This window comes from Plectropomus leopardus, chromosome 12 (genome assembly GCF_008729295.1).
Source record: "Plectropomus leopardus isolate mb chromosome 12, YSFRI_Pleo_2.0, whole genome shotgun sequence".
NCBI lineage: Eukaryota > Metazoa > Chordata > Actinopteri > Perciformes > Serranidae > Plectropomus > Plectropomus leopardus.
The window spans coordinates 19,073,870-19,101,746 of record NC_056474.1 but is presented as its reverse complement, the minus strand read 5'-3'; the positions used below and the strand labels follow the sequence as shown (position 1 = coordinate 19,101,746).

General features: G+C 38.1%; 1 protein-coding gene across 3 annotated transcripts; it reads right to left on the bottom strand.

Moving 5' to 3' along the window:
* Positions 1 to 370: 370 nt before the first annotated feature.
* crtc1a (CREB regulated transcription coactivator 1a) lies at positions 371 to 27,877 on the bottom strand. 3 transcript variants are annotated; one of them, XM_042498513.1, is made up of 15 exons: positions 27,708 to 27,877; positions 23,335 to 23,451; positions 20,476 to 20,595; positions 18,644 to 18,705; positions 17,360 to 17,454; positions 14,963 to 15,048; positions 14,829 to 14,869; positions 14,236 to 14,423; positions 13,898 to 14,043; positions 13,006 to 13,098; positions 11,953 to 12,051; positions 8,961 to 9,065; positions 4,557 to 4,640; positions 4,288 to 4,468; positions 371 to 1,179 (listed from the first exon to the last, which is right to left on the bottom strand). In XM_042498513.1, the coding sequence occupies exons 1-15, from the start codon at positions 27,831 to 27,833 to the stop codon at positions 974 to 976; spliced, it is 1,749 nt and encodes a 582-aa protein (XP_042354447.1). In that variant the 5' UTR covers positions 27,834 to 27,877; the 3' UTR covers positions 371 to 973. The 3 variants fall into 3 exon arrangements, with proteins under 3 accessions (XP_042354447.1, XP_042354448.1, XP_042354449.1); XM_042498514.1 differs by having other exon boundaries at positions 11,953 to 12,048; XM_042498515.1 differs by lacking the exon at positions 8,961 to 9,065.

Here is a 27,877-nt window from a genome sequence, read left to right as displayed (position 1 = left end):
AAATCCCTAATGGCCCAAAAGGCATTGTCCCCAATAGACCACCATTGCAAAAGAGATGTCTGTAAAACAATGGTGTCTTGGAGTCCTGTTTCCAGTTATCACTGTGGATCTATGCAGGGGCAGAATATCAGACACCCCTCCCGAATAATTTTGTCTCTTTTGGTCATTTTGTGTCTCTTTGCTGTTACACTGCATCTGTTTGTCATCATTTTGAATCTGGGGTAACTGGGTATGATTTCTAGAAAGAGACATTGTTGTCGTATTTTTAAAATACATTTTTGGCCCTTTGAGCAACACAAGCCAAGTGTAATTTAGTTCCATGATATTAGTGAGAAAGCAGACATCTCTACAGCCACTATCTCCAACACTCGGCAACACACACCAAAACAACCAATAGCTCTATGAAAAATGTGTAGTTTTGATTTTGCAGTGAATTGTCTCTTTAATATCCAAACTGAGTGTACTACTAAGAGCAACCTGCTTGTCACAGAGGGTGATTAAACTTGTCAGGTGTTTCCTCTGAGTCATTAAGCTTTTCGGTGTTAACAGGTGTGTATGATCATTCTACTGTAGCTTGTTAAGGGTTTGTTCAGTCACTGATGGAGAAAAGAGACCAGCTTCCTTCTGCCCTCATGATACATTTTGTTAAGCTGCCCTGAATGAAAACTCAGTGTCTAAACGATTAAAAAATGTGTCATTTGCAAAAAGTAGTGACAAAACCATGAACATCATTCATACCTTAACTTGAGTGTCATCAGTCGTAAATCATCTTTCCGGTTTCCAGTCTTCAAAACATCTCAATGCATTCTTTAAAAGCTCTCTTGTGGGATTTGATTGGGTCAGTCGGTGTGTTATCGATGCTCTGCCCAGACAAGGACTCCACCGGCGTGCTGCAGAAAACTGCTCCTCTTGGTTTTTATCCCCCAGGGGCAGCAGGATTCACACACCTGTGCACGAGCATGTGGTGCAATGGTTACAGCCGGTCGAGGCGAAACGCGTCCTCTGTGGCGGGGTCAGCAAGGACCATGTCCGGATCATTGAGCATGTGCAGGCCATCGAGCGTCAGCGGGTCAATTTTCAGATCGTCCAGTGGGAACTGGGAGTCGACATCGAAGCTGACATCTGTGGACAGCGAGCCAGTCAGGTCCTTGGGCAGGCTGGGGGGAGACTCTCCGCTCACTGAGCAGAAGAAAGACAGCACATTTAAAAAAAAACAAAAACATATTAGCTGTTAAAGGCATTAGTCAGGCAGAACAATATCTCTGTGAGTCCTTACAGGGACACTGCTGATTTTTAACAATGTGGTTAGTATGAGTAATGCAGTGTCTCCACCAGCAGGTTAGTTCAGTACTCATTTTTTTGCATTTCCATTGTGCAAAGTTGTGGATGGCACCTTTAGTACCTTTGGAACCGTTCCCATTTTTGGTTACCCCTTTGCTTGAGGCACCTAGCACACAGATTTGGTACTAAAAGGTGGAGCTAGAAACACTGCAGTCCATTGATTGGTCAGTAGAGAATCAACACTCAATACTGTGACAAGTTTTTCATACATCAGTAAACTATTACTATAAAATAAAAGAATATTTGCAGCCTCTATCAGCAGCTGCAGACTGCAGACATTGGGCTGACTGCTAGCAAAATTAAAGGTGGGACATTTACCTGTAATGTTACTCAATGCATGAGCTGAAGACAGGAATCTATCAACACATCTTACATTTCATTATGACAGCTCTGTCCAACACAACGACTCCATACATTTTATTGTCTCTCTTGGATGACATACACTTTCAGTAATGAGTGGATCTTCAAATGTTCAAAAAATGTATATTATTTGCCACCTGATTATGTGAACAATATTGTGATCCTCACTTGGTGAAAAAGAACTTGGCGGAGCGTCGTCCTGTACTTACCAGCAGCACTAAACCCCTGCCCTTTGCCTGACAAGGGATCAACAAATGCACAAAATGGCTATTTACAAATATCCCACAGAAAGCAACTGTCACTCCAGCAGGCAGCCTCGTTCTGTGGATGATAAACGGGGTGCAGACTTTACTCTGCATCACCGGTGAACAAGGAAATAAAGTAAGTGCTGCTGGATGGAGCAGTGAGTGACAACACCCCGCCCACATGTAAGAGTACTGTCTGCAGTAGAAATGCTAAACAGATTGAGAGTCTAGGTATCTCTTCATAGATGTTACTTTTGGTTCCTAAGGTATTTTATTGAAAGGCTTTGCTGGAAATGCAGCTTAAATGAACTGAGTTAAACTTCTCTCCCTGCTCATATGGGCCTGTTGCTTGAATTAGAGATTATACTTCCTTATTTTTGTATTCCTGTCACCACAGACACACAGAGTACAAAAGCGAATTGAGAGAGAGACCCACCCCTCTCTCTTTCTCTAAAACTCAGATTAAATGATGAAACTATGTAGTGCTGATATGAAGCAAGAGTCTGACTGTATTGCCTATGTCTCGCCTAAAATGTTTTCAAAAACATATTTTAGTGCATTGTTTAGCTGTCATATGAGAATTTGTGACCAAGAAGAGGGAGCCATACTGTTTACTGAGACTGAAAAGCCTCAGCTCAAGCAGTAAACTAAGCACCACTGATCAAATCTGAGCCAAGATTTGCAACATTCCCTATTTGATCCCTAAAATGTTTCAGAAACTTATTTAAGCTTACTGTTTAACTGCAATACTAGATTGTTTGTTACCAGCCAGCCACCATATTGTTTTTCGACAAGCAACTAACATTACATCACCCACTAGTGTTTTTTTTTTCCCAAGTGAGTTTAGAGCGTGTGCCGCTCACATAATCCCGTTGAAACACTTGAAGATAATTAAAAATCATCTCTAAAGAGAGACAAGAAAAACAGATGGAGTGGTCACAGTTGTCATGTTAAAATTTAAGGTGTGTTGATGTATTCAGTCATCAACTCATGCACTGAGTACCATTACAAGTAAAAATTCCACCTTAAAATTTACCTGCACTTGGCATAGTGTATTACATTTTTTTTCCTACCCTTTCATTTTATGATTGAGGTTTACTAATGTATGATTAACTTCTCACAGTATGAACAGTAGATTAGCCACAACTTAAACCCTGAGCAAGAGTGACCGTTCTCTATGGACAAAGTGTTTCTCGCCCCACCTTCTACTAGATCAGTGTGCTAGGTACCTCAACTGAGGGTAACAAAAAATGGGAACTGTAAGGTATGTTTCCATTGGTACCAGCCCCAACTTTTGAAAAAAAAAAGCATACTGAACTTAACCGAATTAGACTGCTCTGTGGTCATGAGGCTGTATCGCTTGGTTAAGTGCAGCCCAGGGAATTCTGTAAGTTGTAGGTTTTCCACTTCTTGAGCAAAAGTGAATGCCAAAGCCCTTTTTCTCTGTTTTCTGTGGTCATGTGGCACCAATTTCTAAAGTATTTGTGTCTTTGCACTGCATAGACAGCCCAGTTTTATGAAAAGACCGTCTTTCTTGCAGTGAAATACTTCTTCAAGAGGGATGACAAGGCTCCCTGACTAAAATGAGAAAATAAATCAATGGCATCAACAAGAGACAGAGTGTTGATGAGTCTGATTTGATAAGAACTTTTTGTAAGAGGCTTGACATCTTAATTATACATTTCCAATGACAACAGACAATGGTAATTTTCACAAACAGGGTAAATGAGGCTGAAAAATCCAGTGACATACAATTTTAATAGTTTTTTTTTGGTTGCTATTTTCGACAGCACCACCCATATAGATTTTCCTCACTAAAATGATTTTTATATGTTTTTTTCTTTGTAAGTGGGGATTGATTGAAAGCTCATGCATTTGGAAAATAACTTCCCTGCTTGGAAGAAAACTCGTGCATGCTGCACTGTTCTGCAGCAAAGTGTGGGATATGTCAGTGCTCTCCAGTAATTCAGGGCTCCCACTATCACAGCCATTTACAGATTACATTCAAATATACTACTCACCCATCGCATGACTGGCAGATTAACAGCAATGACAGGTAATTTAAAGCCAGTTTATTGGGTGTACAATAAATCTAATGCATTATCAAAGCCTCGCAATAAAATAATATCATGTAAGGTTAAATTTTGTTGTCACAGTGTAAGGGAAGCTGTCATTATATCAAGATATACAAGCAAATATAGAGGTACCACAGGAGGGTGTGGGATTTTGGAAATCTCTACAAAAGGTTTCTAACACATGCAGCAGTGGCAGCGTGCCACGGCTCGCTACAAGCTACTTGCTGTGAGACATAAGTGAGCTACATTACATGTCGAAGCAGCACCTGTGAGAATGATGTTGGGGATGTTGCCATGGCTACTGTAACCCAGCTGCTGCGAGTCCTGAAGGTTGCAATGGCCACCAGTCAAACCCATCATGAGCGCCTGGGAGTAGTTCAGGGTGGAGGTCTGGTTATACAGGCTGTCAGAGCTGATGGGGTTTTCAATCATGTTGAACTGCTCCAACTGGCAATAACAACAGAAAGAAATATCACAACTGTCGCTGTAAGAGCTCCAAAGCAAGAGCAGAGCTAAACATGGATGCTTTCTGTACCTGTTGCGAGAGAGCACTGGCCTGAATGGACGGGAGCTGCTGGTCATAGAAGTCTGCAAACACGCTGCCCAGTATGGAGTTATGCTGCAACAACAAACAGGCCAAATCTCTGTATTTAGATTCTGGTTAAAAAACAGCAACAGAAAACCTCTTAGTGCAGACCATCAGCTATCAACATACATTATTCCGACTCCAGAACTGATACATTTAATATAAAATGTAGAATATGAAAAAGACAGTCAAAAGCAGCAACACCACTGGAATCGATACAGGGGTTACCATACAATATAGGGATGTCCTGATTAGATCGGAAGGATTGGTATCCGGCCCGATTAACACTTTTATTAATTAACCAGAATCAGTCATTTTTTCCTGACGTCCTCCGTCACACAGGCATCAAACACGGAGAGCACTATTTGCAGCAGATATTCAGGTTTTATTTTAATGCTGCTACTCCAATAAGTCGAAAGATTTTTTTTCATTGTCAACTTAAGCTGCTACACAACTTTCAGTGGATTTGATATTTTTGTAATACTAATATTTACTATTATGCTGTAATAAGCGGAATTGTTAATTTTATTTGTTGTGACTGGAAATTTTAAAATTCAGCTGTAACACTAATGTGACCTGGGATTGTGATCATATTACTGTGTTCTGTACTTTTCTGTACTTTGGATTTGAGTACTATTACTAAAGACACTTTTTACTTTGTGTATTTCTGTGTCCATTTAAAAAAAAAAAAAAAATAAAATGCTGGACTTAGTAGAATTGTGATAAGAGGCATATAGAAATATTTTGGAGTGTCGCTGACGTGAATAAAAATTGCGATAATCAAGAGAATGGATTTTTCCCACAAGGACCAAGGGCTTATACACAAAACAAAATAAACCACTCCCATAAATCTTTGCAAGTAATTATTATTTAAAAAAAGGTAGCGTTTTTTTGTCCCCTATCTTGCAACATCTGGAAATGTAATTATTTGGGTTGAGTTGCTAATTCTCAATCATTTCACATATGCTAATGTGTCAAGCCTTCTGTATGTGCATGATACAATATTTGTGTATATTTTGCAAAGAGGAGAATGCTGTGCACATTAACAGTAAACAACAGTAATAAACACAATTCAGAGGCAACTTCTTAATTTTCAATGAATGTTTAAAGCGAGACAGACACACACATGACAGTCCACAGAGGAATCTGTAGCCTGCTGTTTCAATAATGAATGCAAACTTAACCAGTCCTTCCAATATTTGCAAAATCCTGCAGTATTCACAATGTTTGCTGTAATATCCAGATACAGCAGGCGTACATCCACTATGACAAGAAATGATGTATGATTATTTCCTCGAGAGCTACTTACAAAGCCTTTTCCTATCTCCAGAACACTTAAAAATTTTATAGAAATGATTGAATGCTTGCAAGCGTAATAAGTAACTAAATAAATGACTAAATAAATAAATGACCAAACAAATAAATCAATGAGGGACTTGATTTATTACATGAATAAGAACCATTTTTTATCATCACAAAGGTCAGTATACACTAAATGCTGACCAACAAATGTGGAAAAATCACTGAGCTAAAGAAAACGATGGACTGCGTTACTTTGAAAAGGCAGTCTTTCAATATGAGCTTCCTCTGCTGCCTTCTGGCCTTGGTGTTTTAATTAACACGAAGCAAATGGAGTGAAATTCACATGAAATAAAGGGAATCATTGAAAATATAATCCCCTTTGTGACTTTATTCTCCCTCCACTGAGTCACCCAGTGCAAGCTAATTCTCTTCAAGTTTCTCATTTGAATGTCCTGATTGAACCAGCGACAGAAATTCTCCTATTTCATCGTGGCCTCTTAATGTACAAGTAATTGGATCATATTCTCAGCCCGTGCTCCTCCTGGTTCAAAACCAAATTATCTGTGTGTGCTGCAGATGTCCCCACAGGGCAGAGCGGGATAATAGAGCACACAGCCTGTCAGTTGTGGTTTAGCCCGTGGATAACCTCGGTACTGCGAGTGTGAGCCACTTCAGCTGAGGACAGAACTGAGCTGCAAACAGCAGGACAAACAAGTAAAAAAAAAAAAAGTGCATAAACACACACTCACTCGTCACATTTCTCTGCATATCAAACACATAAAGTCAAAAATTCAGTAGAAGCAAACTCTCTAGTTGAGTACTGAATCTAAAACTATACATAATATACATTTAAAGGTGTATTTAAAGGTTTAATTTTGAAAAAAATTTGCCAGAAAATTTACCAAAAAAGTGTGCCACTCAAATGATTATACTGTCTACACATTAACAACCCTGAGTCATGTTTACCTTGGGTGTGTTTAGTTTATCTTAAAGCACCGCCCTGCAAGCAAGCTTCAGTTTGTTGAGATTCAACCATGGGAACGATCAGCAGAGTCTCCTAAAAAAAACCTGCCTAGAGGGGGTAAGATCGCCATCTCCCCGCTCCATGTCACCTTAAAATCCCCATACTGGTCCCAAACCACAATAAACACAAAGATCCGATGCACATAAGAAAAACAAACAAACTCCAATAAAGAGTCTTACAACAAGACTGGGGAGGAGACAGTGGAGGTGCAACGCAAAAACCACAAAAGCAGCAGAGAAGAAAGGTCAGGGACACAGCTACATAACAACACACCAACGACACTGAGTGTTTAAAGAGACTGGTGGTCAGATCTGGGCAAAACAGGGACTACTTTGTCTATTACTGTGATCATATAATGACATGGTTTTGAAAAATATGTGACCATTTTTAGCTCGACTTCCTTTTATCACGTCATAGCATGAAAACTATAATTACTATAATGACAGTAGTGGTGTGTATGTTGGGAAACATCCATTGAAAGAAAGCACCTGTGAATTTCTTGATATGACACATTACAGTGTCAGCCATTTCTACTGTATAGCATATTGATAACTAGAAATCTTCCTGTTAAAGGAATTCTTTAACCACAAAAGAACCAATTTTATGTAAATTACTCAACGTGTATCACCTTGAATTCATTAGGAAAACAATTTTTTTTTAGCATGCCTCAACAATGAGCGAATAATCCAAAAACCGGCAAACATTCTTCATGAATTGAAGTAAACCTAGGACATGTTTTACAACAGCAAAAAACTATATCAAAACATCAGTTTACAAACTCTCAAGCAATCCAATATATTCCAAGTCTCATTTATCCAGTGCAGGGTTGCAATGGTATAAGATTTTCATGGTACAATAACCGTCTCAGAAAGAGTTATTATTAGTTTTATGATTATCAGTCAGAGTGACCATTAAAGAAATGAAAACAGATAGGTTAGTTTTGGCTGAACAAGTGCTTTATCACTAAAGTTGAACTTGAAACCACATTTAATGGAAGTATGTGTAAAAAGTCTTTAGAAAACTGCTAAAATCAAGGTGAGATTTTCCATGCAGTTGCATTTTAATTTTAATCTTGTAGAAAAGTAAATGTACACAGTATGATAACCATCAACTTTCATATCAAGGTCTACCTTAAAACCAGTACATCACTGCACCCTAATCCAGTCGTATGTTCAGTACCTCCCAACACATGTATTTTCACTAAAACCCTAGTATTAAAACTGAACTGAAAGTAAAAGTTATCGATGCGCTCTTCTAAACCACAGTGTTTTGAAAAAACATTACTTTTACCTCCCTGAACACAGGAGCTGCTGATCTACTGCTGCCTCGTGACTTTGGTGAATCCGAACTAAACCTTTAAAACATCAAAGTCACAATAACACAAACAAGCTAACTGATTGAGGCAGCAGTAGGCCAGAAGCTCCCGTGTTCAGCGAGGTAAATCTATTGTTTTTGTCAGTTTGGCTTTAAAGAGTGCATAGATAAGTTTCACTTTTTGCTCAGGTTTTGGTCACAAAGGGCTGTCTGGGATGTATTGAGCATACGACGGCATAATGAGCAACGGATTATACTGCATGGGTTGTGTGAGAGTTTGTTAGCAGAGGTTTTAATGCTGTTATTCAACGCTGACTCCGTTTAGTTCAATTCATGAAGAATTTTTGCTTGTTTTGGATTCTTCGTTAACAGCGGAGGCATTGGAGGTAACACACGGTAACTGATATACAAAAGGTCATGTGCAGGTCACTTATGACTTTAATATGATTTTTGTCCTTTTCCCCTTCCACAATTATAGAAACAAAGTAAATAGGTCAATAAATCACCATCTAAAAATAACCTGTTTTGGTTTGTCTTGAGATAAAGCAACTATTTTCTTTGCCCAGATCTGCTAACGTCAACACAATACAAGCAGCTGTGGGGGGTAGGGGGGCAGCCACAGAGTCCGACTCGGCAACGGTAACCACAGGGACTATGATGCAGGGGACGGTGACGTTTATACAGAGTGAGCTCACTGGTTCACACGCCCTTACTTGAGGCGAGCCTCCAGGTGAGAAGCCTTGGTTGGAGACGGGGGAAGTTGGAGACTGATTGGCAGAGGATCCGACCCTACTGCGGTACTGTTGGAGGGAGGAGGCCTGATACAAGAGGAACATTTGAGTTATTCACATTGGAAGATGTTCTTTAATGGCATCTTTGTGTGTTAATGTGCTCATACTGGACTTGGAGCTTTGTGATGTACAGGGTTCCCAAGTATTTTTCTTATTTTGCACAACAAATTAATATATTACATACACTGAAAAGCACTGTATTTCATGTCCTCATCTGCTAGTGGGGAATCACAGTAAGAGTATGCATAATAGGATGTTAATTTCATTACAGAAAAGACTTGGTGATCACTAAAATTAGGCTGGGAAAAAAGTGGATATATCAATATCGGTATTGGTTATCATCCAAATTAGTTGTTATATATGTGCGTATTGGATATTGGCAAAAAAACAACAACAAAAAAGCAATATTGTCTATCTTTATTATACTGTATATCACACTAGAGGCTGACGTTGTTGTGTTAAACGTCGTGTCAATCATATTTTTTGCTTCCAGGGTGACAGCATGCTATCTAAAATCACACCATGGAGCAGCAAGTTTGTTTTTGTGTCAAAAGGCAGAGTAAGGAAGGGGACTTCGCTGGGACCCTTTAGCACCATCTCTTTGTAAAAAGGGCTACTTTCTCACATACTTCTGAGTGGATACAGTGACAGTTCCAGCAAATATGACAAAAAATATTTTTATAAAAGTTACCAGCTGTATCTTTATACACACACACACTGTCAGCAGATACCCAAAGTCCACGTATCAGTGCTTAAAAAGTCAGATTGGAGTATTCCTGACTGGTCATAAGCAGCAGGCACCCCGACTGAGGAATCACTAAAATATTGATTCTCTGTTTTTAATGGTTGTATCTCAGCACACTAGCATCTAATGCTGAAATAAAATTGAAATAATTATAGTAGTGAACATCATGTACCACATGTCACATCAATGCATTAATAATACTGAAAAAAGATCTGGGAGAAACAGAACACTACAGGGGATTAATTAGGAAAGGAAAAATGTTGCCAGCAATCCAAGCTAAGTGACTGAACACTGTAAAACTGGAGGATCAGACAGAATCGTCTCTCTTTTGTTCTCTTCTGTCATATCTGCTCCTCTTAATCTACTCATCCAATTAAATCAGAAGAACAATATTTGCTCACACTAAAAACAACAATTTCAATTTGATCACAAAATCAACTTGACTTAAGCAACGCACCACTGCAAGCATGTAAAGAAAAACAAAATTCAAAGTTACTATCATAGTAAATAAGAGATAAACTATCAAGTCATGCCTATCAGATGATAGTGATAATCTCTTATCACTCAAAAGCCAACGGGAGTTCAAACCTCCTTATTCCTTATCTATTAATAGATAGATAAGCTATCAAAATATTGGTAGCTTTGGTAGAATAGAGAGGTGATAAAAGCAGTTCAAGGTCTCAAGACACAGATACCAATGACCATTTGTGGAGTAGACCCGCTTGAACTCTCAAGAAACTGAAATTTTCCATCAACTAACTGTATTTGCTCCAGACCTAAAATCCACAGCTTAAATAAAATGGAGGCAAACATCTAAAACCACCTCTGAAAAACAAATAAATACAAGTTAGAAATGGAAGAAGTGAGTTTCATGTTTGTGATTAATCAACAGAAAGGTCTGAGCTGGTGTCGTGCTGTGTTTCCTCACAAAGTTTCACTTGACCCCACAGTGCAATAACTGAAACCAAGACAATGTAGGCCACTTCATTTCTGCAGTTCTCCAAACACATTCCCACTGCAGCAGAAGAAGCACAGTGAGAGCCAAAATCTGAAGGACGTGCAGTGCCTGCAAAAGCATTTAGACTCCTTGATGATCTGCACATTTTGTTGTGCTTTTATTTCATTAATCCCGGTGTTTTTGTCTCAAAAATAGACAGTAAAAGAATTAACTTAGGCATGTAAGGATTTGCGTTGAAGTGTAAACTTCAAATAAAATAGAAAGCCATCAAAACTTTATAAATGGTACAGTTTTGTTTTTGATGTCTGTCATGGCTGTATTCAGACTTTCCACAATAAATGAACTCTGGAACAAATTCATATCACAACAAATTGTCCACAGGGTCCAGGAGTGTGAGTGTTTATGGTTGAGGCCAACACATTGATGCCATATGAAGACATGTTTCAGAAAAGAAATCTTTTAACTTTTAGGCAAACGAGACGTTGCTTACAACCTAGTACAGCTTTATTCATACAAAGATACATCTCTTACACTGCAAAACCTCTTGGTCTCAGACAACAGCCTGCGTCATTAAACCACTACCATCTTAACCAGGCTGTTAAAGATTTTGACAAGAAACCATGAAGATTTCATCACTGCAATATCTGAAAGAAGCAGCCCAGTCTTCAGAAGAAAATGCTTGCATTGAACGTCTCTGCAAACCACAGATACATTACATTTGTATGTTTCATACATATCAAATCAATATTTCTAAAGTGATGTAGTAGACGTCATCAGGAGGTGGAGGGGAGATGGAAAATCGTGGCACCAAGGTGATCTGGCTGCCAAGCTGCAGACCACTATTTACGACCAACAAACAACAAACATCTCTAAAGTAAGTATCTCCCACACTCGGCACCTCACACCAAAACAATCTAGAGTGACAAATAGCACTACAGGTAAGAGGAAAAATATGTATTTTTGATTTTGGGTCGAAGTATACCTTTAAGATTTTAGAATAATTTCAATGGTTTATTGAACTATCAAAGCCCATCAAGGGACTGGTGTTGGAAATTAGCTTCGGCCATATACACGTGTACATCAGCCACAGCATCTGCAACTATTAATTGTCCCTTATAAATAAAGTAATAACAATTAGTGAACCAGCCATGAAGAACCAGTCATCACTGTGTTAACCTGCTGTGATGCGGACAGGCACAACGACTGCTCACCGTGTTCATGTCCATGGTCATGTTGGTTTGTGAGGACGTCTGGTTGTCTGATGTGGAGCAGGAGTTCACAGAGGAGGGCAGCTGGATCAGACCTGTCTGCTGGAAAATAAAGACTAGGGTCATAAAAAGATACAGACATCATGTAGTCTTCAAGTAATGCTTTATGGTTCTAATATTGGCTTATCACAGATTAAGTATTTCGGTATTTGTTTTTATAGTATGCTGGCAGATATGTAAAACAAGTAAGCATTACATAAATGGCTACAGGTAACATTATTATATATATTACGGTTGTGTTGACAATAATGTTGATAAATTTCAATCACTGTTTGACACATCGCTTTAATAAATAGATCTGAGGAATCATTTCTACAAATGTTTACATGATTCATTTATGTAAAAATAAACATCAAATATCATTTGTAGATATCTGTATGCTAAAGGATTAATAACTGTATGAAGAAAACATACCATAACTTAGAATTTGACATCATAGACGTCTTTTTTAATTATGACCAAATCAATAAATCATGTTTGAATGGCTCAGTTATGCACTGCTGCAGCTGAACATCAGAGCAAATCTACATGAAAGGGTTTTTTTTCTTCAGGATGTGAACTGGTTATCCAAGACCACAAAATACATACATATCTATCTATCCATCTATCTATCTATCTATCTATCTATCTATCTATACCTTTTACAATAAAGAAAACATATTTATGTTTATATTGCATTTCTGTCAGAATATCCTTCTAAATCCTAAACACTGGTCCTTTAAGCATGAATATATATGCAAAGAAGAGGAGTTTTTGGACTTAAAACGCTGGTTTCTAATTGCTCTATGTTTTGCATTTAATAGCAGTGACTTGTCAGTGACTTGTAAAATCAAGCTTTTCAGTGCAACCATTTCGGGGTTTTTTGCATAAAGTCTAAAACAAGTGGACAATATTATAAATTCTTATGAAATTCACGGAGCAGTTGCAGTTGAAAATGCATGTTGTGATTGCAAGGAATTAAGTATCTGATTGACAGGGTGCTGGAGGAGAACTCACTTGCTGGCTCTGGTGGGTCTGGGACGACGGCTGCTGGTTGAAGAAGGCATACTGGGACAGCTGCTGCTCAAGGTTCATGGCGTTGATGGCCGCCTGGGTGGAAGCACAGCAACATATAAGACATACGGTTCTGATGCTTTATTATTATGATAGTTAGCATCACAGCGGTCACAGGTTTGACTATTATTATTATCATGGGAAATTATTATAGGAATGCATTTATTCCTGCTGAGTTGAGTGTTTTTTTCCTTTATAACCTATAAATCAATCTTTAAACTCAGTTACTTTATATCTACCTATAGCACCTTTCATACAAGAAATGCAGCACAAAGTGCTTTACAATAAGTACATTATAGGCACACCGTGTGCTTCACATGAAAAAAGACTAAATGAACATTAACCAGGCTAACAAAACAATTCAATAGAAAAGGACATACAAAAACAAAAAACTTAAGTGATTGAAGAATTTTCAATTAAAAGTGGCAGTGATGGAGTGTTTGCGGCTCAGTGGTTAGAGCAGGCGCCCTATGTACAGAGGCTGAGTCCTCGCCGCAGCGGTCACAGGTTTGACTCCGGCCTCGGCCCTTTGCATGCACTTTGCTCCCTTTCACACATAAACTCTGTCCTATTACATAAAGCCTAAAAATATCTAAAATAAGTGGTGGTGATTTGAGTTCCTATTAATTGAAATCTGAGAAAGTAATTCATTTTGTGACATCTTTTAGGCCTTTGATGTCAGGAACACCTTATGAAAAAAAAAGCTTATTCTGAGCATTCTTTACACCCAAAACATAACCTCAGAACCCTAACACGATAAAAAGTCATTGTGAATCGCAGTGAACTGTCTAAAATAAATTAAATCAAACTTGCGGTGGCGGAGAAAGGGTGGTACCTGAGACAGAGTGAGTGGAGGCGATGTCGGGGAGAGCTGCAGGTTCTGGTGCTGGTGGGAGTCTCCTGCATTCAGGATAAGAGGAACCATGTTGTCCTGCCCAGGCTGAATTTCCATGGTTACTGTGGGCTGAGAGGTGTTCACTCCTACCCAGCACACAGAGAACGGCAGGAGGAAAGAGTAAGAGTTTTTTAAAAGCACTCTTAGAGTTGTGGAGAAATTGGCACCGGAGAGTGCTAAATGTTAAAACCAAAAGCCATTCAGATCCTGCACATAACAGTGAGCAAATCTGAAGTTTTCTGTGTCAAATGTGAGCAGACCAGTGTCGGTGGTGATACCTTGTGTGTTGGCCAGATTCTGTGTGCTGTTGGAGGCGCTAAATGAGGCGGATGTATCATCTGTGTCCAGCGGGGTGGGCAACGGAGGAGGAAACTGGATGTTGGTCAGGTCGGGAAGAGATCCGCCAGTGTTGTGGGCTGCTGGTTTTAATGAAGCTGTCAACTGCTGGTCTGGAGATGGGAATATGCTGCAGAAAACAGACGTGTGGGGTGAACCCTCTGGTGATGACAAGCTTAATCAATCAACTGGCTGATGTCAAAGACGAAATGAAGGAACTGAAACCTAAACACCGGGTATCTCAAGCAAATTACAGAGAAACACTTGAGAATGTTTTCCAATAATACAAACAACTTCAGAGATATTTGGAAATCATGCATTTGGCCAGTGCTACTTTTGCAAATGCGTTGGCTCCACGTTCTTCTTACTTTGGCTGAGTAAACGAAAATTATGTTTAATTACAGTCAGATGGCTTCAATTTTATCTGATGTGAGTAAATACTATGCACTTCATTTGAAGCTGCCTCTGCATACATACTTAAATGCCATTTTCACTTCACACCAGTTCCACACAGGAAAACCAGTATAATACTCACTGGATCCCTGGAACTTTGCAGGGCTTGGACCTTGAAATGTTCTACAGAGACAACAAATAATTTACAGCTGGAGTATAGTGAAGACCACAGATAAATGCTGATAGAAAAAAAAGCATTTTTTTGTGAGCGTTCACCTTTTTGCACTCCCAGTTCTGTTTTTGTCCATCTTCATCATCCTCTTGTTTAATTGCTTCAGCCCCTGGTACAGTGAGCAGCAGAACTGGGAAGAAAAAGGGAAAAATCTCCTCAGTCCCTTGGGTTTACAGATGTCCAGACTGTTTGAGCTTATAATAATCACAGCCCACATGTCCTCAGTTAATACGATCAAGTGATATTTAAATGCTATAGAAAAAGCAGAATGAAGAAATGAAGGAGAGGAAGAAGGAAAAGAATCGAGAAGATGAAAATATGGGAGAAAAGGAAGGAGAGGTAAAAACCTACAACTTGAAGACAATTTTTAAACTTCTATATCTATTTATTGTATAAAATTGTAGATTGTCACACAGTAAAGTGATGTTTGGTTTTCAATCCTTCCCACTGACACATGGGGAATGTGGCTGATAGCAAACTCAAAGTGACTCCAGCTAAAGAGAGCTTCTTCGTCACAACACTGCCTGATTCAATTATGGAAATAATTGGAAACTAAAGACCACATATCTTAATACTCCTCTCATTATTTTGCCATATATCAAAGAAGGTCAGTGGCATTGTGTTGGGAAAAAATTGTGTAAAAACTAGAGACCACACAATTTTTGGGACTGACCATAATTAAAAGTCTTTTGGAGAAGAGTTAAAAGGTTTTTTTATGGGGGGATTATACCTAAAGAGAGATAGAGTATGGACCAGAGGTATATACTGAGGATACTTTTATTGATTGCTAAGAAAATTATAACAGTGAACTGGAAAGATGCGAAACCACATACTATAACCCAGTGGATGCAGAGACTCAAAAGGGTTTACACAATGGAACGAATGATGGCGAGTCTACGACTGAAAATGGACATTTTTACACAAAGTTTACATCATATCTTGGGCTTTAATCATGTAGAATGGGTTGTTGTAATGGATTTTATTATTAGCCGATGTCAGGGAATGTTCTATTATTTGGAAAAAAAAAGAAATACTGAATAAAAGGTTTCGAAAAACAAAACTGCCTGATGGTCTAGTTACAACAAGTGTGCTGGAGTTTGTCTGTAAGTTGTGTTCTGCTTGTTCCTCTCCTTCACATCTTTTTTCTAAAAGATGTGGAAAGTGTTCCTTTATTTCCCCAGAAAAACCACGACTACCAGAATGCATGGCACTGTATTAGACCAAAAAATGCTCCTGCTGATGGGTGACATAATGCACGGTTGTCCGTTTTTCCACAGGAAACAATATGGTTGCCTGCTTTTAACAAACAGTCTCGTATTACAGTTAAATGATACGATGAAATATGTTTCTGAAAATATTTTAGGGCAAAATAGGCAACCCATAACTGAATTTAGGCTGATATTTGATCAGCACTGCTTAGTTTTACTGTTAAATGTCAGTATTTGTATCCTCCATTTTACAATTCGAGAAACAGTATGGTGCACGCTTGTTGTTCACGAATTCTTCTTTTACATCCAAACAATACACTAAATTACGTTTCTGAAGACATTTTAGGCAAGACATAGGGAACCCAGTACTATAATCATGGTCTATAATTGATCATGATTATAGTAAGAGTAAGATTATTTAAGAGTAACAGAGAGAGAAATAGGTGGCTTTCTCTCGATCTGCTTCTATACACTTTGTGTCCTTGGTGGCAGCATACCAAAATGTGGAGGTAAAATCTGTAGTTCGAGCAACAGCCCTTGAGGCAGTGAAAAGATGAGCAGGAAGATCTGGGACCTCTTATGGTAAAGGGAATTTTACCCCGGTTCATCTACACATGCTACCCTCATTGTTATGATACAAAGCTGAATAAAAACCTGCACAGTATCCCTTTAAAATAAATTAATGGCATTAATAAGCAAACCCCCAAAAATGTCTCCAAGGACATTTTTACAAATTACAAATTCAAATTCAATCAAAGTGCTCCTGATAGTGAAATATTCAGCCATTAGCAGTAAAATTAAGATGTAAGTTATCTGACACTCCGATGCACTCCCGTCTTCTCAGCAATCATTTCCCTCCTCTGCTTTCAAAGCCACATTCAGACCCTTTTCATCACACACTGGAGGCCACTCGACTGAACCGCCAAAAGAAAAGCAGCAACATGCCACAAAAAATAAACAGGCGTACAACAAAACAAGACCCACCCACCACCACCTACTGCAGATAATAAGAGGAAAAACACCCTAACAGTCGAGTTAGGAATGGACTCATTAGAACAAGTTCAGTTTGTATAATATGTCTTAACAACATGAGCTATTACAGTTTTACGCTTATCTCAACCTGCTGGTCAAAATGCAGTGAATATCGTGTTACTGACCATGTTCTTATACGTGACTCAATGAAACTTTTAATTAAAAACTTTAAAATGGAAATCATGCTGAGATAAAGCTTACCTCTTTTTGGCTGAAGCTCCTGTGATCCTCCAGTGAAAGCGGCCTGCTGGGCAGGAGTTAATGTGCTCTGGTGCAGTGCTGAGTCAGAGTTTGTCCTGCAGCACAACACAAATAAAACAGAATTACCACCACACGGTTGTATGCCTCCGCCAACCTGTCAAGTCGCAGTTTATATCCATGTGCGTCCAGACTCATACAGAGATCTGCAGGGATGAGTCCTAAATCCCAGATGTGAGTTAGCATTTTGGTATTCCAGGTTTCATCGTCTATAAGTTATAGGGGTTTTGGTTAGATGTCTAAAATAAGGTCTATGGTTAAGTTAAGAGACTTTCCTGTTTTGTTATACAACATAAAATACACCAGCAATTAACCCACTCATGCATTTTTTCTCATGCAGTTTTTATGTGCGTTCAAAGGGGTGGTTGCATGTAATGGAGACAATGATTTTTAATTTGAGAACCCAGAAAGATACCTACATTGAATACTGAACAAAATGTACACTGTATGTTTCAAGTATCAGACCTGACTTTGCGCTCGTGTATGTTTATATACACTTGTACAGAGCGTATCTTTTTGTTTGCCTTTGTTTTTATTATTTTATTGTTTTTATTAATGTAATCACATTCCCTCCCCCACTTTTTAACACCTATTTATTTGATCATTCTATTTTATTTTTCATATATTTATTACCTTTTTTATTTGTATTTTATTTTCCTCTATTTATTTTCCATGATTGAAATGTTCTTGTGTTCATTTGGTTGTGTATTTTGTTTCTGTACATTCACATAAACCAATAAAAAGAGAATTACCAAAAAAAACACCGTAATGTTGTTAGTTTATAGCCTAACATTTGCTTTTTACTTTTGGCAATTGCATTTATGATCTTAACTTAATATAATGTTTTACAGCACATTAAAACATTATATTTTATATGAATTTAAGCTTTAAAGCATGTATAAACAAACAATTATCAATACAATTCAGTCAAGCTGACAGATTTTAAAGCTCAAGGAATGAGTGAAGTGCAACTGTCACAACTACATCAACGATCTTTGATTTTTAAATTTCTAAAATAAAAATGCCTTTTTTCCATGACGGTAATCTGTGAAAGGAGGTTATTAATGTGTGATCACACAATAAGATTTCATAAATCAGTCATGTGTTATGTTCTAAATTTGTTTGCAGTATGAGTCATAATTATTACGCTGTGTGAAGGCTTTATTATGATCATAAATAAAAGAGTAAACACTACAATATACAGTCATGCAGAGACGGCCGTCTTACCTCCTCCAGCTGGTATCAGGTGGTAGTGACAGATATACTGAACCATATGGGCAGCTGTCAATGTGAGATGGCAGGTTACGGAAATACAGCTGGAGACTGGAAGTCTTGGCACATTTAATGCATGCTCTGAATTCTTTCACCACACGGTCTCAACTGAACCAGCAGCACGTGATTAAAATGAGTGATAATGAACAGTTGAGCTTCACATCAGTGTGGTATTTGTCAGGGCTTATTGTACATGCTCCTTATTACACACATCTTGAACAGAACACAACCATAATTTGGCTTTAATTAATTACAGGCTGAAGTCGTTTACAAGCATTAAAATGAGTTTTGTAATTCTGCAGCCATAGAAATGTCTGTAACATCCTGTAACTTCGACAGATTTGAATGAAGGCTAGAAGTGTTACTGACAAAATATGTCAATATTTTCATGTTACGTGACTGAATTGAGTTGCCACAATATAAGGGAGACTTGAGGCATATCTAACGTAACACAATAAGTGCAGTTAACGGACATAATTAACCTGTTCATGAGGCGTATCCCAATTATGATCATATTCAGGACATAGTGTTTAAATGAGCACAGAAAAATCGGGTTATTTATATTCCCCGTATACATCCCAGTTCCATTCAGTGTACTCCAGAGAGCATATTTATGTTTTCTATAGACAGATTATGTTGTTTAGATGGTCAAACACATTAACAGGATAGAGAGTGATATTGCCATGTAACAAATAAGGCTTTTTTCCCAAGACTTATAATTTTGTCTTGGAAAAAAAATATAATTCAATGTGTTTTTTGAATTTGTATTTTGTTGTTCCACATTGCGTTATATTCCCATGTTTTTGCAGGGGTTGACAAAATATTTCATATATGACAAGATGTAACTCAAAAACACCCAAAACTACAGTGATGCCTTCAGGAAATATAGAAAAAATCATTATTACTCATTACTCATGCAATATGAGGAATTCTTGTGTCCTTTCACAGGCAGCTTGAACTACAATGCACCATTTAACCCTTGATTGACATAATTTGCCTTGTGCTGCATTTACACTCTTCACAAGTCTTAAAACCTTTGAACCCTGAAAATTGGTTTGATTTCTATCGGAGACATCTGTTAAAAGGCAATAGGCTACTTGGCAGGAAATGTCCTGCAAATTTTAAGAAATGTGTAGATTTAGAAAGGTATTTTTACAAGATAGGAAAAAAATATAGAAAACTATATTTATCATAATTATATATATTTATATACTTAGTATGTTACAGAATTATTAGTATTTTCAAGGACATTTTTCCAGGTCATTTGCTTGTTTTTTTAATTTCCTTTTTTCGATGTAATTGTTAAGGTAATTGTCTTGTGCCTTTTTTAAAGTTATTTTTTTCTTACTAATTTTGGGAAATCTCTTATAAGTTGGCCATTGCTTTCTTCCCATTTCTGGAAGAATTCATCATGCCAATTGCTCTGGTGTCAAAGGGTTAAGACCAGGAAAATATAAATCAATTACGATCATAATATTACCCCACAACACATACCAGATGATCCTGCACTTATATCACAACTTGGATATCCATATTAATTAATTAGCAGGTCCTACAGCACAGTAACGAGACTGCAGCCCTACAAGTGTTTTCACTGTTACAGCCTGCTTAGACCTGCTCTCAGGAGGATGTACAGAGGAGACTGGGGGACATCATCAGAGATCTAATCAATCAGAATCATTAAAACACCTGTGTGAGCCTCAACTAGACTCCTTCCAGCCTAAAATAATGTATCTAACCTCAGTATTTATATGACAGCAAAATAAACAGATGGTATTAAAGGATATCTGGCGCCCATGTTTGTCAATGGGTTTCTGGTGAGGCGATGTGATGCGGCTGCGGTCTCGGTAGACTCTGTCCACCAGGCCATGGTGTCGTGTCGATCTGTTAGTGTCAAGCCCTGAAGTCTGACAAACAAAGGCAGTGAAAAATTTAATAAACTGATCAAATTGTCACCATTCTTATTTCTGAGAGGGTTTCTTTAATCAGTATTTAATTTAAAAAAAAAAAAGCCCTGGTTACACAGTCCTTGACCCACACAGAAAAAAACTGTTCTGAGCTCCTGCATCAAACGATACACTTGTGCTGCATGTACAACAGGACGAAAGTCAATGGAGCTCTGGGCAAAAATGACAGAAATCTGAAGGAAAAAAGGGCCTGTGAAACTAAAAATGAAGATCTGGGAGGTTCCAATTTGATTCTGTTTGTGAATTTCTTGAAGTATTTTCTTGAGCAATAATTGCATGGGCCATCATTCTTCAGCTGATTCATGGAGGAACCAAGACTTGACGGGGAAACAATAGTGCTTACACCCACAATCCTCTTTCTTTAGAAAAACCCAAATAAGTACTTCCTCTACTTGAGTTTTGCTGGGTTGTCAATGGGAGGGTCTCAGTCGGCTTTAACTTTATATCTCTGTCCCCACTGAATCATATTATATTTAAATACAAATAAAAGAAAAATCATTTGTTTATGTTTATCTAGTTTTTCCACACATGCATGTCATGCCAAAACAAACCGATATATAGGACAAAGGTTTTCTGCCCTCGTGCACTGCAGTGCTAGATGAGCATTTCTGCTAGAAGCACAGTTTAAAGGTTCAGTTCACCCCAAAATGAAAAATCCTCTTACATGTGGTGCTTTTTATCAAGATTGTTTTGGTCTGAGTTGCTATGAGATATCGGTTGTAGAGATGTCTGCCTTCTCTCCAATATAACTCAACTAGATGGCAGTCAGCTTGTAGTGCTCAACGTGCCAAAAAAAAAAAAAAAAAAAAACATTTGAAAAAACTCAAAATAAGTTTCTTTTTCCAGAAATCACTGTTCTGATTACTTAGGATAATTCACAGACCTTGTTGTAAGCAGTTTCATGTGGGAACTATTTTTCTTTCTACAATCTATTCCCACCAACTGCACAAAAAGAAGGAAACATCTACTCATGGACGAGAGGCTCATGCTTGTGACACAAGATATGAACATTTTTGGCGTCTCCTCTGCTGAGCTGTAATGTTAGCTAGCTCAGTGGTGCTAGGTGAGCGAGCAGAAGATGCATGCTTCCTTCTGCGCAGTGATACAGTTGGTGGGTAGTTCAGTAGAAAGAAAATAGTTCCTACATAAAACTGCTCATAACAAGGTCTGTGGATTATCTTGAGTAACCAGGTAGATCATATTTCCATTATATTTAAGTGAAGGCACACATCTCTGCAGCTGATATCTACGACATTCAGCAACTCAAACCAAAACAATTTACACTGATAAACAGCACAATAAGTAGGAGGAAAAAGATGTATTTTTGGGGTGAACTGTCCCTTTAAGAAATTCCCTATATTGGTTTTAATCTTCGATACCTTTGGGTGCCTGACAAAGAGATTGTATCCAGTACATTTTGGGTGAAAGAGTTTTTGTCTCTCATAGATATTAACTGACGCTGTTGACAGAATTGCCATCACACAGAATAATAAAAACAGTGAAAAATAAAAGTTAAATAAAACTTTGATTGTTTTTCACAGTATTAGAAATAATTTGCTAAATGTGTGTATAATGATTGGGTTGGACATCACATTAAAACAGTGTGGACATTATGCAGAGATAAATACCAGGAAGTCCCTTGTGATAGTCATCTATTTTCTAAAGAACACTTAGCCCAGACAGCACAGTTTAAATAGAAATAAAAAACAACAGACAGGAAATACAACCATCAAAACACAGCAGAGATTAAATCCAGCTAAAACGCAGCACTTGCATTTCTCGGTTACACTGACTTTTAACATGACTTTAATTTTTTTCCCAAGGGTACTGGATTATTAAGAGGAGATTTAGAAAATGCAAATGTTAATTTGTCATTTTAACTTCATAACCTTACTATTTTCCCTCTTAAACTATACTGATATAAAACCTATTTTGCAGTTCCTTCTGTGTTTGAAACTATTACAGAAAATAATTAAAACAAAACCATTGTGTGGCTTTTTTTGTAACTTCACTGCCGTATTTGTTAATCAATGTTTCTTAGAAACAATAATCACAAGCACAAAGCCGTGGCTCTCAGAACATACAGACTTTTTACTGATTAAACCCCACATTGCTTTATCTCACAAACAGCAATACCAGCAAACATCATACATTTCGTTCTCAAGACTTAACACAAAGTGATTATAAAAAAAAACACTGTATTGTGACATAAAGCTCTGAAGAGGAAAGAGTGTGATCCTCCGTACTCTAGTCAGACAGATACCTAATGTGGACAGTGGGTATATTTACTTTGCCGTCTGCCATTTATTCTAAACAAAGTGCTCTTGTTGCTAACTTATGTAAACAGTACGTATGTCACTTCCTGTGTAGCAGAGTATTTACCCCAGGCAACAAGGATCTCATTAACCAGCTGTTTAAAAAAGCAAATGTAAACATTTTTATAGTAGCGGCCACAGGTGGAATAAATATTGCAGGATATTACTGAGCCATAGAGATGGGACCAATGGATATTAATTTATCTAAAACATCTGTGGATGATGGAAAACAAACCCTGGTACAAATTAAATGTTTATTTGCCAGCATTTACTGCAAATCTGTTATGTATTCTTCATGTGCACAGTGTTTCAATTGTTGCTGAAAAGATGCTAAATGATTAGGAAAACACAAATAATCCCTCACCTGAAAAGACATATCCATACTGCTGCTTCCAAGCTGATTGACATTTGGCAGAGATCCTCCGTAGTACTGCCCACGGTTTGGTCCCAGCTGCAAGTACTGCGTTTTCTGCAACTGTAACTGGAAGCACAACAACTCAAGGTGAGACAAGAACATGATGTGATCTTAGAATTAATAAATATGGATGTTTCTCAGTGGGGCCACAAAGCCAACACATGACAATCATTTTCATTGTTGTTTAATCTTTTGATTATTTTCCTCAATCATTTAGTTGTTTGGTCTATAAAATGACAAATAATGGTTAAAAAAATGCAGCTCAGTGTTTCCCAAAGCCGAGATAATGTCCTTGAATGTTTTTTTTTGTTCACAACCCAAAGATGTTCAATTTAGGAGCAAAGAAACCAAAAAATATTCACACTTAAAGATCCACTGTGTAGCATTTAGGGGGACATTTTGGCAGAAATGAATATAATACAATAAGTGTGTTTTTCATTAGTGTATAATCAACTCAAAATAATAAATGGCTGTGTTTTCTAGAATGAGCCGTTTACATCTATATAGCGAGTGAGTCCTCATCTGAGGAGATCTCCTTGTTGCACCGCCATGCTTCTACAGTAGCTCAGAATGGACAAACCAAACACTGGCTCCAGATAGGGTCATTTGTGTGGCATTAAGCTGCTTTATTGAGTGTTTTCACTGGTTTTAATCACTGGCAGGTCCATCTGCTTTGGAAAATTTGGCTCCTAGTAAAAACCTCTTGTATGTCTGGATCAGAAAAATTGTGAGCACTCATTAGCAAATGTTGGGCTAGTGGAGTCTATTAGTAAACTGAGCAGCGTCAGAGAAATAGATTTATGACATGAAACTGCTTTATTTAGTGTTCTAACTGTTTTTAGCACTGGGTACATTTGTTTTGGAGACAAAAAGACCTCTGTGGCTAATTCAGCTCCCAGTAAAAAGCTCTTGAACAATTAACCCTAAAGGATATCTTACCAGGAGAAGTTTCTGCTGGTTGCAATCTGCAAACATTTCCATTAAGAAGCTGGAATCAGAGAATTTGACTTTTTTTTTCTTGAAAAATTACTCAAACCAATTAATCGAATATGAAATCAGGCGACGATTAATCTAATAGATGACAACTACTTGATTCATTATTGTAGTTCTATTTTTTTCAATCATGGCAAGACCAGGCTCAAGCAACAAACAAACCAACAATAAACTGACTATAAGCACTCAAACAGGCCAAGAGTCAATAATATTATAATAATAACATCAAAAATTAAAGCAAAACACCGCAAAGGGGACATTTCTACACATTTGTAGTAATCAAACCTTATTCCCTCATAAGCATTTGTAATTTTGTTTCACAGATGGCAACATTAAAACCAAAGCACTTACTTATGTTTTCTTTACTAACCACCTGTTTGAGATAGTCACCAGATGCCTTCTGGTAAAGTTTGATGACGGCTGCTACATTTGCCACCGTCATCACAGCAGTGCAATGTGAGTTTAATCAATTTTGCATGTGGAGAGATGCTTTGTGCGGAAGTAAAGCACGTCAGAGAGATAATTCAACATTAACCAAACTTGCACAGGGTCGATTTTCCAAACTCCTTAAAGCTTTACAACAATGCTTATTTCAAAACGACCTCCAGTTCCATTTCCCATTAGAGAACCCATAACCGGTCAATTAAATTTTCTCATGCAAGCCCACTGCTCACTGTCGGCAGGGCAGAAAATCTAATAATAACAATTACTACGCTTGCATGACTGGTGTATTTTAATAAGCCTTCAACCTCAGAGTACATCTCCTTAACCACATTCATACCTGCTCTGTTGACAAAGGATTATGTATGGTAACATTTCAGGATCAGAAGGAGGACAACCCAAATCTTTTCAACTGCAGTGAGACCAGAGTGAGACAGGTACAGAAAGAAGAGAGACAGGGAGGGGCTTAAGGGGAGAGAGTGAAAGCATGAAACTCTAAACCAGAGGCCCTCAGGTCTAGCTTAGGCCCAGACAAGAGCCATTTCTGAATGCAACAAAAATAAATCTAAAAACAAAATAATCACAAAACATGAGCCCTATGACTAACAATTCTTGACAAGTATGCTGACATACATATTTATAACAACACGATAATTCTGACATAACTGATTCATCAATGTGTTTGCATTTTAGAAATTGTAGCAGGCTTTTATCCAGATAAAATACACACATCTGGTTTTTTTAAAATAAGCTGCATTCAAATGGCACTCGTGAGCTCGTAGTTATGACATGGGAAGCCTTGTACACGAAATGTTCGGTGGTCAAGTGGTTATGTCGAGAGACTGTTGGCATCTTGAGGCCAAATAGGCCAACAATCTAGCAAGTTAACAAGCGATTCAAGTAACGGAGGAAATGCACAGGCACAGTGTAAGAGGAAAAATATGAGGCAGTTGGGGATATCAACATTTTCCTCAGACATATTATAAAATAACAAACAATATGCAACTAAAATTATTAAATATTGACTGACCATCTGCAGAAAAATTAGTGTCCATTAACTGCACCATTTCTGAAATGTCAGCAAACACATCAAAACTTGTGAATCGAAGCTTACAGAAAATTTTCAATTACAAGGTCGTAAATACCACATGAGGAGGACGTTCAAGTGGACTTATGTCCCAAACACTGTAAACACGACCCCAAATGAACGCGTCAATTAACTCTCGTTAACTGATGCTTGTTATTAAAGCTCTTTATTCGCTAAAATATTGTTAATTTAAATGGAGTCAAAACAAAAGGATCTTCCCTTTTAACAAAAAGGTCTGTCTTTGTAATAATGTTATTAATGTTGTCAGACTGTTATTTCACTTTCTGAGCCTGTCTGTGGCAAAACAAGCATGTTAAGTGGATGTAAACTGACACTGCACAAATGCCCCAAACGGGTACATTGCAGCCTGTTTTGCTACAGCGCTCTCTCTCAATCTAGATCAAAATTGTCATTCCCATTACTACTTTGGCACAAAATCATGGGCCGGGTTGAAAAAAAGCAAAGACATCCTTCAAGACACAGTAAGAAAATGCTTAAAATGAAAAGAAACTTGACATTAGGGATCGACCAACATTGTTTTTTCAGGGCTGATACCGATTATTAGTAGTTAATGAAGCTGATTACTGATATTTGGAACCATTATGCATTTACAATAAAAATGAAAATCTTTCTGTCAGTATTTACAATTTGGAATATAACAAACTCCAGCACAAAACTTTGTAGCCTTTAGGAAATGTTTAATTAAAACTGAAACTTTCATCATATACAGCAAGTTCCATGCAACTTTTTTTTTTATCAAATCAAGTGAAAATTTGAATAAAAAATGAATAACTAAAAATATCTCCCTGAGGTTTAACAAGGTGAAAGTTACTCCCATGCTGACACTTTCTTTGCACTTTTTAATTGATGATTTTTAATCAACAATCATTGAAATAAAATACTGATACAGATAATCCTCAAAATGCCAAAAATCGCTGTCCAGATCGATGATCTGTCCACACCACTTGACATCTTAGTATAAGAACAGAGATGTATTTGTTTTTGCTCTTTCTTCTTCTACATTTTGACAGTTAAAGCATAGGTTACAACAAGCACTGTAGTAGCTCCATATCTGCTGCTTAGTTATATAGTCTGCATGTCCATCATGCTCTCACCCAGCAGCAGTCACTACTGAATCCCTGCCTCCGAAGGATTTATTTTGGCGGCCTGTGCTGAATGTGGCTTAAATTTCCACATAATCTGCTAGGCTTCATCTTTGGTGTAAATGTCATGTTGCAGTGCACGCAGGCCTGAGGACCTGTCAGACAAGTTTACAGAGCCACGGTGCACACACACACACACACACACACACACACACACACACACACACACCTCAAACACATCACTACCATACACAACACATACACCGCAACATCACAAATGACATGTATGTTTCTATTATGGAGAGTCACATCGCTTAAGCTTATCGGCTCTTCTCTGATAGCACGAGAAGAGGAGAAATCGTCGCTGCAGTTGCACTCGCGCTGTCAAATACGCATGCACGCCCCTTTGCTTTCCACTTGCGTGGGACAAAAAAAATGTAATAACTTTTTCGGACGAGGTCGCCTGTCATTCACATCCACACTACATGACTGTTACCTCCTGCCAGCTCTGTTGGTTGTCGGTCGTGGGTGAAAGGGCTACAGCTGGCAGGAAGCGTCGTTTGTTATTGTTTACCTATGCTGCCGTGGCTGCGTGCAGCTCCGCGCTACAAATGCATATTTGACAGCTCGCTGAAAACAAACGAAGAAGGGGGGGGGGGGGGGGGGGGGGGGAGAAAAACAAGAAGCGGTGTCGTTACCCTCGCTGCCCGGGTAATGCTGAGGTCTTTCATCACTTCTTCAAACGCCGCCGTCTCCTCTGCCTGCTTCTGGTTATGCAAAGCGATTTTCTCGCTGAATTTCCGCGGATTGTTCGAAGTCGCCATGTTTCGCTCTTCTGCTCCGTTTTCCTTCAATGGTCAACGTCAAG